Source organism: Echinops telfairi, unplaced genomic scaffold (genome assembly GCF_000313985.2).
Source record: "Echinops telfairi isolate 266 unplaced genomic scaffold, ASM31398v2 ScPeMD7_7469;HRSCAF=8507_0, whole genome shotgun sequence".
NCBI lineage: Eukaryota > Metazoa > Chordata > Mammalia > Afrosoricida > Tenrecidae > Echinops > Echinops telfairi.
The window spans coordinates 57211470-57227096 of NW_022111372.1; the positions used below are offsets into that span (position 1 = coordinate 57211470).

Here is a 15627-nt window from a genome sequence, read left to right on the forward strand (position 1 = left end):
ACCAGAGCTACGTGCGTGGCTCCTTCCGAGGACCTCTCTTTGCAGGCAGTGGTTGCCCAGCTTAATTCTTCTAGACGGAACCACTTTCAGATTTATGCTTGGGAAAGAAAATGCTGTTTGTAAGTCATTTAATTGTGTTACTGTCGCTCAACTTCATCAGATGCTGCGGAGGCAGTGAGTTCCGCGTGCGGTCCTGCGGGACCCAGTGCAGTGCGCCCAGGCTCGCTTCCAATGCCCACTGTACAGGCTCCTGGATGCTGCTGCTTCCGGACTTAAAACAAACTACAAGTTTAACAGGTCCAAGTGGCATTTGTCTCAATCCAGGGTCTGCGCTGAAGGCCAAGTTGCCAACACACTCCCAGCCAACACATATTTCGATGCAAACCTGGTTTATTATGTTCTCTGGGTAAATATTATTTACACATCCCTTCAGAGCAGTACGAGAACATGGATAATGACATCAGTTAGAAAGACGGAAAACACGTCGTTTCCTTTTTCAGAGCAATGCCGGAAGGACTTTACATCGTTTGCACTATTATAAACTTTCGTACTTAGGCCAGACTTATAAAAAGGTAGGGCTCTTTGCTGCTATTGTTGGCTTGGAAAAGTAGATACCCCTGGGCTAGCCAACACCACGTTGGTCCTGGGACCCCGGCCCCCATGTCCTGTCCGGGGGAAGCCGCGTGGCCTGTGCGCAGAGCAGCAGGGTCAGCTCATCATGTCCAGGCTTCCCGGTGGCTCGGAGCTGCCCGGTGGCTCGGAGCTGCCGTCACAGCGCAGGGCCTCTGTCACATCTCTCCTGAAGACCGACATGTTCTGGGTGAACCTGTGGAGAGAGGACAAGGTGGATGGGCTGGCTGAACCGTCCAGCAATCTATTGGGAAGGAAGGCCATGCCATTCAGCACCTTGGAGAGGGCCCGCCCTGAGTCTGACTGGGAAGCTCCCTTCTCTCTGGTTCCTCAGCTAGGGGTGCTGGGACGCCCAGCACCAGCTCCCTTACTGCCCCCATTCCTGGCAAACAAAGCCAGCCACCACCTTTTCTCTGGTCATTGCGAGGGGGTGTGTCTCACTCCTTCCTGAAGGTCCCAGTAGATGAAGGGTGAGGAAGACCAGAAGGGAGCCCAAGCTGTATGTGGCCGGCACTGAACCGATGCTACGTTTGACACCAGACTCACTGTACCATCGCGCTCGTCCCAAAGTCATGTAGGACCCCCATTGCACAGAGGAGAAAAGGGGTTCACCAAGGGTGGTCACCAAGACTGACCTGCTGGGTTCAAATCTGGGCTCCCCCACAGAACTGGGGTGGTCTTGGTGCCCACCAGGAAGAAGCATTTTCACCGCGGGCCATGGGAAAGTGAGGCCCCTGCGAACCCACTGAGGCTGGCCCCTGAGTACTGGTACGGCTCGATGGCGGACACTTCGGTTGGTGCCAGGGCCCAGTGAGGCAATGCCCCTCCCCTGTCTCCTGCAGGCCCTTGTGAGAAACAAGAACCGGGCACCTGTGCTGGGCCCTTGGGACCCAGGACCAGCCCTGGCTGGGGATGCTGCGCCCCCCTGTGGCTCTGGACAGGACCTGTGAGGTGCGGGCCGGCCGCTGCAATGACCACCACGTTCATGAAGGACTGGAGCAGAGGGCTTCCTTCCTGGGTGTGGCGTCTCTCCCCACCCGTCATTGTCCCTGGAGTATAGGCTCCACCAGGGCAGGAGCCCAGAGCCCTGAGTTCACCACTAGTATTCCCAGTGTGGAACACACGCAATTTGTAAGAAACCCCACCTTGCCCCCCCATGCCCCGCAGTTGTGAATCAGGTGAAGGCTGACAGAGACTGGTTTCACAGTCAACAACACACACATCGGATTCACTTCTTGCTCTGCAATCCCCAGTGCTCCATCGCTTATTCCATGCCTCTATCTCCAGTTTCCATTCCTCCTCTGTCCCAGGCCTCTGGACTCGGTCCTGGGTCAGTCTTAAACAGTGGGTTGTTCTAGTGCGGAGGAGCCCTGGTGGCGTAGTGGCTGCGCACTGGGCTGTGAGGGCTTTGTGCTCTCATACAGAGTGACCGTCTGGGAACTCACCGGGCAGCCCTACCCTGTCCTATAGGTCATGGTGAGTCGGCAACGACTCGTTGGTGGGAGGTTTGGTTTTATTCTAATGCAGAGGTGACCTGAAGGGTAAGGCCCAGTCTTGGGCCCACCAGTCTGTCTGACCTGGCCACGTCCAGGAAGCTTCTGTAAAGTGAACGAAGCAGGACAAGGAAAGAATGAACCCAGTTCTGAGAGCTGATGCGTTCGGGCTACTCTCATTTAGATCCTACTCACAACTGCAACTAACATAAGGGAAGATAATGGGATTCGTCCACAGGCCTTTTGAAGCGCCCCACCCCCCACCCTTATGTACAGTGGGGCCTATGTCCTAGGCTCCACATGCTCCTATTCTGGGATGGAAGCCTCAGGAGCAAGCTCCAGCTCCATTTCCCCGGTGACAAAACTGAGGGTCAAGTCCGTGAACTGCCTTGCCACACCCCACCTCTCAGGGGCCTCGGGAACAGTTACATGGAACTCCGTCTGACCTCACAGCCGGCCTTTGATCACAGGCCAGGAAACCCTTCCTGCCTGCTGCGGCCGTCTGAGCTTTTCTTCTCTTGACCTTTTCAAGAGCAGTTATTTTTCATACCTCTCCCGACAGATGACACAGTGCTCAAGGGCAAAGGCTATGTCGTCTGAGTCTCCATGTCCCTGTATGTATGGTGGCTGGTCACTGCGGGGGACAAAGCAAATGCCAAATGGGACTGGGCTGTGGCCCAGACGCGCTGGGAGGTGGAAAAGCCACCTTTGGGTGTGAGTGGTGGCAGCATCACCCGGTTATCTCCTGAAAACTTGGAATGTCCACCTCTCCTTGGCAGAGGCCTAGCAAGTTCATGAGCACAGGGGGGCCTCCTGCGAGTTTGCACCCTCCACACCTCCCTGCAGCCACCCGCTCGGACATGTGCCCAAGGCAGCACCTCTGGCAGTGCTCACCTGTCTCTGTTCTTGACGGCCAGGCTCTGCTCCACGCCCTCCATCAAGTTCTGGAAGCACTGGGCAAGCACTTCCTGCTTGGGGAGGGGCTGGCTGCTTATCAGACTGGCCCGCAGCTCCCCGAAATGCTGTGGGGAGAGAGGAGGAGTGTCAGACCTCTGAGCCCCATCTGCCTAACCCTGGATGGTCTCGGTGCGAGGATCCAGTGGAGGGTGGATGAACCAACTCGTTCCTACTTGCGACCCACTAATCCCAGGCCCACCTTTGACAGACGGACGTCAAGCTCTCAGAGAAAGCCAGCACCAAAGCCAAAGGCAGAGTCCTAGGTGCGAGGGGGAGCTGTTCTGCACCCCCACCCCCACCCCCCCGCGAAAATCTCTCGCTGTGGCTGCTCCACACTCAGGGCCTTGGCTGGGCTGGTGAGTCCTTGCCTTCCATGTGAGGGCTGGCCTCTCTTGTCCACTCACGGTCACCGGAAATGCCCAGGGTGCAGTTTGGGCAACTAGAGTTTCCCCCAAGGCCTCATTCTCTTCAAACAATCCCATGCTGGGTCCCAAGACACTGTCTTTATAGGTCAGTTGGGATGGGATGGGTGTGCTCTGCTGAGCTGGGGGCTAGCAGGGGCTTGGCTAGCTAGTTCAGGAAACTCCTTCTGGCACTGAGAAAATGATGTCACACTTGGTCACAAATAACTGCACAGCCACTTTCTTCTGGGCTGCGCCGGTAAGATTTTGTACAAATACAAGCTCTCACACGAAACACAGCTCCTAATCATGGGAAACAGCTTAATTTTAGCACAAAGACAACATTTTGCCAGTCATGTTTATTCTTCTATGCCCAAACTGCATGGTATTTAATTTCCATCACACCCTAAAACAGCTCCCATCAAAAACACAGATAATTAATATGCAGTCAGACTAATACTTAACGACGATGCATCAGAGGCATTACACTTCAACCACCGTGAGTTCCAGAACAAGACTGGGAATGCAGAAAATGACTTATTTTTCCTTGATAATGATGCAGTGACTCACACCAAATAGAAAATTATTAGTTTTTCATCCCAAACCATGAAATATTGCCTCCATCAGTAAAGTATAATATCGTGATGTCATAAGCTTTTTCTAAACACTGAATTTGCCCTTATTCCCTCTCCATCATTTTAAAAGAACTGCTCTCTTTTATAGAGCTTGGATTTAAATCACAGTAACACCGAGGGAAGATGAATGGCAGTGCTATTGAATGTGGCTAAAATTGGATACTTCAGCACAGGTGAGTGATGAGACAGCGCTTCTCTTTTTGATATATTTTCTTCTTCTATTAGTTTCCTTCCAAGGCTGGGGCTTCAGTTTGAATTTTAATGTATGCGGCTGCCTCTAATCTCACTGTCTTTCTCCCCAGTACTATCTTATTGTATAGACAATTCATTCTCCAAAGCAGTAATCCACTGTTCCTACTGCCTGCTGGGGAGCCCCGGAGGCCTAGGAGCTGCCCAGGGGGGCAAGTACACTTCAGAAGCTGGCGATAGTGCTTCCTGGATGGCATGTCCTGCCGATGAGTCCCCGAGGGGGGCTGGGGTGGAATTCTGTTCTTCAGAATTCTCTAGAACCAGGACAGGCTCAAAGCACCACTGAGCACACCCACCCCCTAGAAGCAGCTCTGTGTCCTCTGCCCTGTATCCTCACAGCTCACAGAGCAGCCAACACACAGCACCCCCACTCTCCTCCCCTGAGCTTCCTACCAGAGTACTCACCTTCTCGTTCAGCAAGATAAGCCCCAGGAGGGGCCTGGACACTGACCACTGGTTCCGACAGTCTTCAAAGATGATGGTGTTCATGAGGACGGACATCATCTAGGAGAGAGAGCCGCGTGGAGATGCGCAGCCTTTGGCCTGGGGCTCTTGTAGTGGCAGGCCTCCTGTGACCTCAGCTCCCACCTCTACAGTTTGCAGGCCGTTGCCAGCCAGGCTCTCCCCGACAAAGAGCCCAGGATGCTGCCTGCAGGGACCTCTGGCAAAGACCCCTGGCTCTCTAAGGAGTCCCTGTCACCTCCAAAGCTTTGGTGAGAACCTTCAGGTGGGAGGAGGGCGAAGTCAGAGGCCCGAGGGCCACGGGAATGAGTCCTGGCCTCACAGCCCTGGTGGGCTTCCTCCCTGCTCAGCCACCAGGATGGGCCTCAACTCGCCTGCCTGTCTGCTGCTTCCCATTTCCCCATAAGGTGGTCAACAGTTATGGAGAGGCCACATGCTATGCAACTTCAGAAGACCATGTTTCCTACTGGCTCAGGCTGCTGACAAAGACAGACCGACCCCTCCCTCCCTCCCACCCTCCCTCCCTTCTATATGCAGATGCTCATCCAGTTTCTTAACGTCACAACGTCAACAAGTGGCAGACACCTAGGAGAGGGCACAAGGCACAGATTGGCTCACAGCTCCATTGGCTGCCCAGGGTGGAGACTCAGCAGGCTGGGCACAGGGCTGTATCCGCACAGCTGGGGCAGGCGTGAGAGGCCAGGAAGATTCCGTTGAAGGCGCTCTAAACAGGGGCTGGGAGTGGGTTCGGCAGCAGGAAGAAACTCCGCGTGGCAGCAGACAAGAGGGGTGGGCTGGAAGCAGGCCGCAGGGCCGACCCAGAGGAACAGGCTGAGGAACCGGGCCTTCTTCTGAAGGCAGTGGGAGCCATGGCTGGTTTGTTGCAAGGGAGAGACCCCAAACTCCATTTAAGAAAGACCCCTCGGGGACGCGGCAAAGGTGTGCGCACAGGTGAGGTTGACGGAGGGAGCTTGGGAGCAGGCATCAGTCACGCGGAGCTCGGCAGAGGATACAGTTCTGCCTGTGAGCAATTCAGCTCCCACCGCTTCTGAGCCCTGCCCCAAGGGCGGTGGGGCCATGGCAGCTGTGGCTGCTGCTCCCGGCCCGGGCTCACTCTGCAGCACACTGGCTGTCGTCCTCTAGCCCTTTTGCAATCGCTTTACGCTGTGCTCCTCAGGCAGCCTGCACCCCTCTCTCAGAGCCTCAGTTTCACCTGCTGATAAGCCAGCAGAAGCAGGCTCTGAGACCCCAGTGAGACGGTGCACATAACAGGGCAGCGGTTCTCAACTTGGGGGTCAAATGACCCTTTTACAGGGGTCGCCTGATTCATAACAGTAGCATGAGGAAGGTTGAGAACCGCTAGAACAGGGGCTGCAGAGAGTAACAAGTGCTACACTTGTGTTAGGTAGATACTGCCAGTAGCAACAGGAAGCAGCAGCAGCCTTGCAGCTGTAAACACCGGCCCTCCCACTGGCTGTTACCACCACCACCACCACCACCATCATCATCATCATCAGGCCGAGTTCCATGTTTTGGGTCTGCCCGGTCTCTCTGGGGGAAGCTGGGTCACTGGCTGGCCGTGTTGAGTGTCATTTGCAGATCACACATTTCCACGCACAATCTAACAAGCCCTCCAAAGTCGGAGCGCCACAAATTAAACTGACAAGTGAAACTAACAGATCCACGGAGACAGTCTAAAATATTATGGGCTTCACAATCTGAAGGCAGAATGGATATTTTAATGGAAAAGATTAAAGTTAGAGGCACCAAACTCCTCCAGTAACTGACAAAGCATCCTGAAGTGATGTGCCAATTACTTTATATGGTCCTCCCGTGGATTCATTTGTCTGAATGCATGTATTTATGTCTGTAATAAGTAAGGGGATGTTTGAATAAAATACTTTTCTAAAAATAAAGTTGGCTAAAATGGATGATTTTTTCCTTCCTCTTTTTACTCTTTCGGAAAGACGGAAATGAGTGAGTGGATCTGCTTGAATGGCGTTAGCGTGGCAGGCCATTGCCAGAGTCCTTCCTTCCAGAGCTGCCTGTGGGCATGGGGACAGCCCACTTCTTGGGGCAGGATCCCAGCAGCAGGGCCCCACACTGAAGAGGAGCGAGTGAGAAGGTGAAGTAGGGATATCTGTCCCAGGCAGCATGGGGTCGGTCTCTGGAGGAAGGTTTGGTGGGCAGAGTGAGGAGGAAGGCGAGAGCCCTTCCCAGCCCTGCACCGCCTGCCACCCCAGCTGAGTCGCAGGCATCTTGTTGTTTAGTATAGGGGCACATTTTCTAGGATGCACCTTAGGCCACTAAGTGCAGAGTCAGTTGTTCAAACCTACCAGTCGTCACTCCCAGGGAGAAAGAGATTTACAATCTCAGTAACCCTATATGACACGGTATGCTGGCCTTAGAGCCAGCCAGTGGAGCTCACCTTGGGCTCTGCACTTATTTGACATGACGTCTCTCTCTATATGATGGGGGATAGCAGCACTACTGTGAGGGCTGCTGTAGGAACCGAGTGCCTGCTCTCGCACCACGCATGCGCTGCTCTACTGTGCCCATCACACTCAGCCACTACTTTTGTATTTTGGGAGGAAACGCAGTTTTATTTGGCATAGCAGTTGAAGAGGAAAGAGAGAGATAGATGGGAAACGGACTGATGCACCATCCAGGCTGTGTCTCACCGCTCGTAAATTCTGTTTGCCAGCCAGCCGTCTGGACGAAGGGACTCCCACTGTGGTGACCCTCCCCGGCCTGAGCCAGTGCCACTTCATGGCTCAAGAATGTGCCCCGTTTCAGGTCTTGATCAAACACCGAACTAAAACAGATAGATGTTCTGGCTTCAAACCACAGCTAAAACCTGAAAGGGGCAAATATTGAAATGCATGTGCTCCTCACTGTGGAAAGCCTTGTTCTCGGGTGCGGTGCCTGGGGTCTTGTCTAAGGCCCCAAGGGCTCTGCTGTCAGCAGCTTCCCGAGAGTCCTCGGGGGCTTTCTGGTCGGAGGCCAAAGGCCCAAGCCCAGTCTTTCTAGTGACAGTGCCCCCACGGGAAAGGAAGCAGTCCCAGGAAAGAGCGCTCAGTCTGGTCTGTGTTGGGTGCTTTATCCGCAATACCAGCGGCTGCCACCTTTGTGGAGGAGCCCTGGGAGTGTAGTGTAGTTCAGCAGTTCAAAACCACCAGCCACTCCTCGGAAGAAAGATGAGGCTTCCTACGTCCACAAAGGGTTAGTCTCAGAAACTCAGAGGCAGCTCTCCCCTGTCCTGCAGAGGCGCTAGGAGTTGAGTTGACGCATCATCGTGCCTCCGTGGCTGTGAGTTCTGAGGTTTCTGCACTCCCTCCGTGGCAGCCACTGCTATTGTGGGTGAAGCATCCACCAGAGACCGACCAGCTGGTAGCCTGCTCTACCTCAGCAGGAAAGCACCCCAGCACTCTCCTCCCCAGGGAGCCCTTCCTCTGAAGGGGGAGCCCTGGTACTGGAAAACATGGTGCTTGGGCCTCTGGGCTCTGTAGCCAGAAAGCCCCCGAGGGCTCTCCTGGGGGTCACTGTGTGCAGTGTCTCCAGTGCTCAGTGAGCTCTCGCAGTAGTGCCACCCTACCGAGGGACGTGGGCTCTGATGTCCTGAGAGGAAGCACATGGCGGAAGCTGCAGCTAATGTGGATGTGCATATCGGCCTGCTTCCACCGCCACCAGGCTGCTGCCACTGGCTGTTCTCACTGCGGGGTGAGTGCTCACAGGGGTGACAAACGCTCCCTTCTGGGCACAGCGGGTCCTCCCAATGTCAACACCTGCCCGGACAGCGCCTTGCTTTAGCCCCTCCGCCCCTCTGGCTGAAGTTCCTGGGATTAGAATCCAGGGCAGGGGGGTTGGAGACTTCTCAGTAGAACTTCCTGCTTCCCACTTGAAGTTCTTATAGATTTGGTTAAGCTGTTTTCAGACTCGTGAGATGAACCACAGTAGTCATGAATAATAGGCTGTCTCTGGGAAATGGTCCATGGAGCACTTTTCTAAAAATAACAGCCTCCCTCCCACCCACAGTACCGTGTACACAGTAATTTAAATTAACCTCCCAGAAAACATTAGTGGGCTAAGCTAATTTCCTCTGAGTTATAACACTCCCTATAAATGGAACACGTTTCATTGTTACTACTTCTTTGGACATGCCGAAAAATAGTGAATGGCCAGCTTGTTTAAGCATATAGCCTAATAGCATTAAAAACATTCCACAAAGTTGTAATGAACAGGTAACAAAATCCAAGCTCCTCCTCTGGATCATGAAGGTAAGGTGCACTGGGAGCCGGGATCCGGCCAGCTCCTGATGTTCTACCTTGTCCTTGGCTCTCAGTTGAATACTGTAGTTATAGATAGCTGTCTGCTAATTAGAAGAATGGAAAATAGGAATGTGACAAGAATAATCGGCTTGTACAAAAAGCAGTGGAAATGAGGGCCAGAGAGGGAGGCTTTGGTTTAAGATGCAGGAAGGGCAAATGGAAAGGACAGATCAAAAAGAAGGTGAGAGAGTCCGCAAGCAAAGCTTTCCCATGCCGAGGCTGATGAGAGTGGGGAGACCACAGAAAGGGTGACCAGGCCTGCGCTGAGGAGGTTGCGCACTGCAGAATGGAAAAATCCACTGATGCCGAGTGCATTCTGAGTCACAGCGGCCCTACGGGACAGGGTCACACTGCTCCTGTGGGTTTCTGAGACTGTCAATTGTTTACAGGAGTAGAAAGCCTCATCTTTCACTCTCAGAGTGGCTGGTGGTTTTGAACTGCTGACCTTTTGATTAGCAGCAGCCCAACATATCACCCCTTATGCCACCAGGGCTCCTCTAACTGCCCCATGTTGTTGTTGTTGTTCGTTGCCATCAAGTCAGTCCTAATCTATAGCGACCCTATGCATCCATCACAGGACAACAAACTGACAGCCAACTGCCAACAAACTTCCCCATCGGGTTTCCAAAGCCGTAAATCTCCACAGAAGCAGAATCCAACCACCACCTTTCTCTCGAAGAGCTGCGGGTGAGTTTGAAAAGCTAGCTTTGGGTTAGCAGCCAATGACTTTAACCATTGAGTCAACAGGGGTTAGCCGACAGAATAAAACAGACATAAAGACGAGCTCACTGCCATCGATTTGGTGTCAACTCGTAGCCACCCTCCAGGACAGGGCAGAAGTGCCCCTGTGAGTTTCCAGGATGGTAGTCTTTACTGGAGCGGAAAGATCCATCCTTCTCCCCTGAAATGGCTGGCGGTTCCAAATTGCTCACCTTACGGATCACAGCCCAATGCATAATCGCTACACCACTAGGCTCCCTGCTGTAGAATGGGGTGCTTTAAATGGTTGTTAGTGCAAGTCTTTGTGGGAAAGGGGCAGAAGACACAATCATCTCCCTCTGGCCCAGCTGGATTGTCCTTGATCTTGATTCACTGTGCTGGTGATGCTTTGACAAAAAACCAGTAAGAAGTGGCAGAGCTTCTTACCAAGTCCCAGGAATCCTTTGGCACATGTACATGGTTCCTCAGAAGGCCAGTCAGAATCGGGAGGAGAGGAAGGCTGCCTTAACAGCACCTTGAACAAGAACCAAGCCCGACCCAACCCGTGCAACAGGATTTCCACAGTGCTTTCTCCAGGCCCTGGGAGACTGGGAGGCAGGAACAGTACCCCATTCCCGGGGTGTGTGGAAGTGAGAGCACAGCGGCTGAGGCCACGTGCACAGCAGATACTGAAATGTGATCCTGCTCAAATTAGATACTAGTCATCTGTAGGGAAAAGGAATCAATTGTCTTGTCGTCTGCTGTCTACCTACGTGATCTTAGCAATATTAGCTTGGTGGTATAGTGGGCATCACAAACAGACCGACATGCATTTAGTTATATTTGTCTGCCTCCGTGAACTAACCATTGTCTAAGGAACATTAAACTTGTTAAATCTGTACTCATTAAGCACATTCCTGAATACTTCACATGTCACGGCAGCCTTATAATAGATGTGAGTACGTGATATGTTAAATAAAAAATAAAATAAACTGAAAGACACGATGAGGTGTGTCTCTTTCGAAAGAAACAAGATTAGAATCAGGCTCCTCAGGAACACGCGCTGGGTGAGCTACTTGTCTTTTGTCCCAGAGAAAGTACTGGGACAGGTCAACTCGCTGGCTCTGGTCAGCTACCAGCACCCTCCTCTGCCAGCCAACCCCTCCAGAGAGAAGGCCAAGGGATGCTTTCTCGCCACGATAAACTGCCTAGAATATTGAAAAACGGCCCTCTATTGTAAAAGCAAGGAAAAAGGACAACCTGGTTCTGCTGTTGCTTCCATTTCCTCCATGACCAACCGTACCCTCAGTTCTCAAAGCATTCGGTTTAATCAAAGCTTACGGCGGCGGGGAATTACCTGCCCGTTCTCCTGGCTCAAAGCAAGAAGACAAGTTAGAAGGAAACTTCTGGATTAATTAACGGAGAGTGCTGCGTGTAATGTGTCTGTTTTGAGTGGAACAGCACAATCACCCATGAAACCAGTTTTATTTTCCAGGGGTGAAATAAATTATAATAAATAATTCATTTCAATGGCAGAGATGTACTGGAGAGTAACAGCAACAAAATTGACTGTGCTACACAGTAAGACTCATTCTTGAATCTTCATTATCCATTTGAAACTTTTTGTGAGTAGTAAATCATATTTCAAGTGGCTGCAGATCTCATAAAGCAGCTGGCTGCATCAAAATAAAACCAGAAAACCTGGGGCCGGGGAGGCTGCAGGGTCTGCCACTCAGCACTATTTGGGAAATTCCTTCTCACTCCTCTCTTGCCAACATTTAACGTGACGCGTGCACTTCCATGTAAAAGTTAGGCATTGCTTGTCAAAAGCACCATCTAAACTTCCTCTGGGTAGGAATGTTTGGAAGAGGGAGGAGGGGGGGTGGCCAGTCATCCCGTCAGCCTTAAGACCCGCTTTTGACTCCAAAGCCACTCCCTCCTCATTTGCATTCCAGCGACAAGGTGCAGCGGGAAAGAGGGCCGAGGGGCAGGCTCTAGGACAGAGCATACCAGGCTGTGGCAGCCGTGTCCTCAGGTGGATTCTGAGTCAGAGCCACTCTGGAGGGCAGAGGTGGGGCTGTCCAACAGGGTTTCTTAGAGAGTATATTCTCTTAGTATTTAAAATTCAAAGTTTTTGATAGAAACAAAAACAAAAACATACCAGTTTCTACATGTACATGTCAGTGACCCTGATTATATTCTTCCCATTGTTCAACTGATCTCTTGGCCCACCTCTGAAAAGAGCTCTTTCCCCACGATCAGGAACGCACTGCCCTGAGCTTCTTGTCTGACCTTTTGAATCGCTGTTGTCAAACCTGATTCCATGAAGACAGATCTTCAAAAGAGCCTGATATTCTGATAGTGGGACAAGAGGAGATCTAAAGGAAATAGAGGAAAGAACTAGGAGGTAAAGGGCATTTACAGAGACCTAAATACAGGCATGTACATATTTAAATGTATTTATATATGATGATGGGGAAATAGATCTATGTGCATATATTTATAGGTTTAGTATTAAGGTAGAGGATGGACATTGGGTCTCTACTCAAGTACTCCCTCAACGCAAGAACACTTTGCTCTAATAACCTGGCATTCTGAGATGCTCACCTTCCTGACATGACCGCTGAAGACAAATGGGTGCATAAGCAAATGTAGTGAAGAAAGCTAATGGTGCCCGGCTATCAGAAGATACAGTGTTTGGGATCTTAAAGGCTTGAAGATAAACAAGTGACCATCTAGCTGAGAAGCAACAAAGCCCACATGGAAGAAGCACACCAGCCTGCGTGATCATGAGGTGTCGACAGGATCAGGTATCAGGCATCAAAGACTCAGAACAAAAAATCATGTCAATGTGAATGAGGGGGAGTGCTGAGTGGAGACCCAAAGCCCATCTGTAGGCAATTGGACACCCCCTTACAGAAGGGTCATACGGAGAAGACGGCCCAGTCAGGGTGCAGTATAGCACCAATAAAACATATAACTTTCCTCTGGTTCTTTAATGTTTCCTTAGCCCCATATCATGACCTTAATTCTACCTTATAAATCTGGCTAGAGCAGAGAGAGCATCTATAAGGGTACAGATAAGAGCTGGAAGCACAGGGAATACAGGACAGATAAACTTCTTGGGACCGATATTGAGAGTAGCCATACCAGGAGGGTAAGGAGAAGGAGGGGGTAGAAAGGGGGCCCCTATCACTCTGACCTACCTATAACCAAGGGGATGGACAACAGATAAGGGGGTAAAGGGAGACACTGGACAGTGCAAGACATGGAAAAAAATATAAATTATCAAGGGTTCATGAAGGAGGGAGGGTGAGGGAGGGGAAAATGAGGAGCTGCTACCAAGGGCTCAAGTAGTAAGAAAATGTTTTGAAAATGATGATGGCAGTAAATGTACAAATGTGCTTGACACAATGTATGTAGGTATGGATTGGGTCAAGAGTTGTACAAGACCCCAATAAAATGATTTCAAAAAAAAAATGAAGATCTTGAATCTTCATTATCCATTTGAAACTTTTTATGAGTAGTAAATCATATTTCAAGTGGTTGCAGATCTCATAAAGCAGCTGGCTGCATCAAAATAAAACCAGAAAACCTGGGGCCGGGGAGGCTGCAGGGTCTGCCACTCAGCACTATTTGGGAAATTTTTTCTCAAAAAAAAAAAAAAAAGTTTCAAATGGATAATGAAGATTCAAGATCTAGACGTTTAAGGCATGCCTTCTTTACGAAATAAGCAAACTCACGGCTTGGTTTTAAGAAGACTGGTGAGATTAAAGATAATCTCAGGGCAACCATTTCAGAGGCTCATCGGGTCTTAGTGGCCAATTCTGGATTCCATGAGGACAGGGCATGCTGCTCTGCATCTCCCTCCCTCTGATCAGGATTCTCCTCTGAAATCTTTGAACAAAGTATTTAGTAACGGTATGTAGGTTATACTCTTTTTTTTCTCCTGTGGAGCCACAGGTGGGTTTGAACTGCTGACCTTTTGATTAGCAGCCAAGCGCTTAACCATCATGTCTCCAGGGCTCCTGTCTGGGGACCCCCCAATTGAGAAAAGATAGGAATGCAAACTTGAGAGGCACTAACGAAAGCATGCGCTACTTTTCTGTCAACCTGTCCCACAGTACAAGGGACATTTAATTAGATTCTTAGAAGACATTAGAGCTGATAGTGAGTAAGGGGATAAGACATAGAGAAAAAAGGCACAGGAGGCATGGATTGGCACATTTAAGAAATGAACGGTCCCTCTTCTGGAGGCTTCTGAGTGGACTTTGAGCAGAAGGGAGTAGAGCAGAGGCGGGTCTGGGCTGTGGACAAGCTACACAAGTATTTTTATTCCAGGCTAGACGCAGACATGGGCACCCTCGCGGTGCACTGGGTAAGCACAGGTGGTGGAAGGGTCTGACCCACTAGTAACACTCCACTGGAGGAAAGGTGAGCTGCCCTGTAGATTCCAGCTTCGGAAGGCCTATGGGACACGGGCCGTTGTGCTCCCCCCTACAGGGTTGCTAGGAGTCCTAATCAACTTGATAGTAACATATATGTATGTGGCTGTGATTACATATGTATGATATGCGTTAGTCCGACAGACATAGTTTTGCCACAGTCAATGAGTAGTACTAAAATTTTGATCTTATGTCCAACCCTCATTGTTTTCATAAACAGTGTCACTTAAGTTTTTAATCTGGACAAGTCAACAAACCATGTATTTTAGGCTAAAAAACTTTCCTACATATGCATTTTTCCTTTTCTCAATAGTATTTTAAACTATTTACCATTGGCTAAATGAGTGCTATTATTAGAATTGCCAAATGTCCGTGGAGCATTATTGCTATATTATTTCCCTGGAAACTCACACACACACACATACATGTCATTGGAGGTTATACATATTATTTCTGAAGAAGTGGATAATGTGTGTCTATATGTGGGTTTAGCACAGAAATGGAAATAGGCCAGTAAATGGAGGGTAGCCGACACAGAGTTCTTCAGGACAAAATGAGAGGATGAGCTCTGGGGTTCAGATGGGTAGCTGGTGCGCAGGGGACTGGAGGACAGAGTTCACAAACAGAGTTCAGAAACCACTTCAAGAGTCCAGGGGAGAAATGAGGACCATAACAGGGTTGTGGTCACAGAGATGGAGAGAAATGGCCAGACCCCTTGACTGTGTATATGTACCACCCCCACCGCCCTCATTTTCTTCCCAGTCAATAGAATCTTTCCAGGAAATACCATCTGCTACCGAAGCTACAGATACATTCAGAGCTTTAGTGCCATGGCCTCAAGTTCAAGGCAGGCCATCGGGGACCAGGAGTGCTCACCACTACCATGTGCAGTGTAGCCTGCTGTCCCGAAGGCCAGCAATACAAACTACGGACTCTGGAAAGAAGGAGGGGCCATAAACCCTGACCACATGGCAGCGATAATGACAAGCACATGTTTACATTAATTATTCAGGTGATAAAGGAAACCCCAAGACCATTTGGAATCAGTGAAGGGAGCGGGAGGCAGCATGCTCCTCACTGAGCAGTCACAACATTCCCAACAAATATCCTATTTCACAACAGAACAACACACGGCAGAGTGCCATGAGGGCATGTCGTGCAGTCCTTAAAGCAGAGTGCAAAATGAATGTTGTACTTCACCAGGATATATTATCCCTACAGTAAGAGGTTCAAGGTTGCAGGGTCCCTCCTCTGCCGCCACATCCTCCACGGTTTTCCTGAAGGCATGCAGTCACATGGACCAGTGGGGGATCATTTGACTGTGCTGA

At 50.6% G+C, this 15627-nt stretch overlaps 1 protein-coding gene across 1 annotated transcript in view; it reads right to left on the bottom strand.

Moving 5' to 3' along the window:
- Positions 1 to 372: 372 nt before the first annotated feature.
- The window catches only part of RANBP17 (RAN binding protein 17), a 403303-nt gene continuing 388048 nt past the window's right edge, over positions 373 to 15627 (bottom strand). The window contains exons 25-27 of the mRNA XM_004697128.2: positions 4771 to 4869; positions 3018 to 3145; positions 373 to 826 (exon numbers count right to left, since the gene is read on the bottom strand). Coding sequence (XP_004697185.2) covers positions 709 to 826; positions 3018 to 3145; positions 4771 to 4869 — 345 coding nt within the window. The 3' untranslated portion in view covers positions 373 to 708. The remainder of the gene's footprint in view (positions 827 to 3017; positions 3146 to 4770; positions 4870 to 15627) is intronic.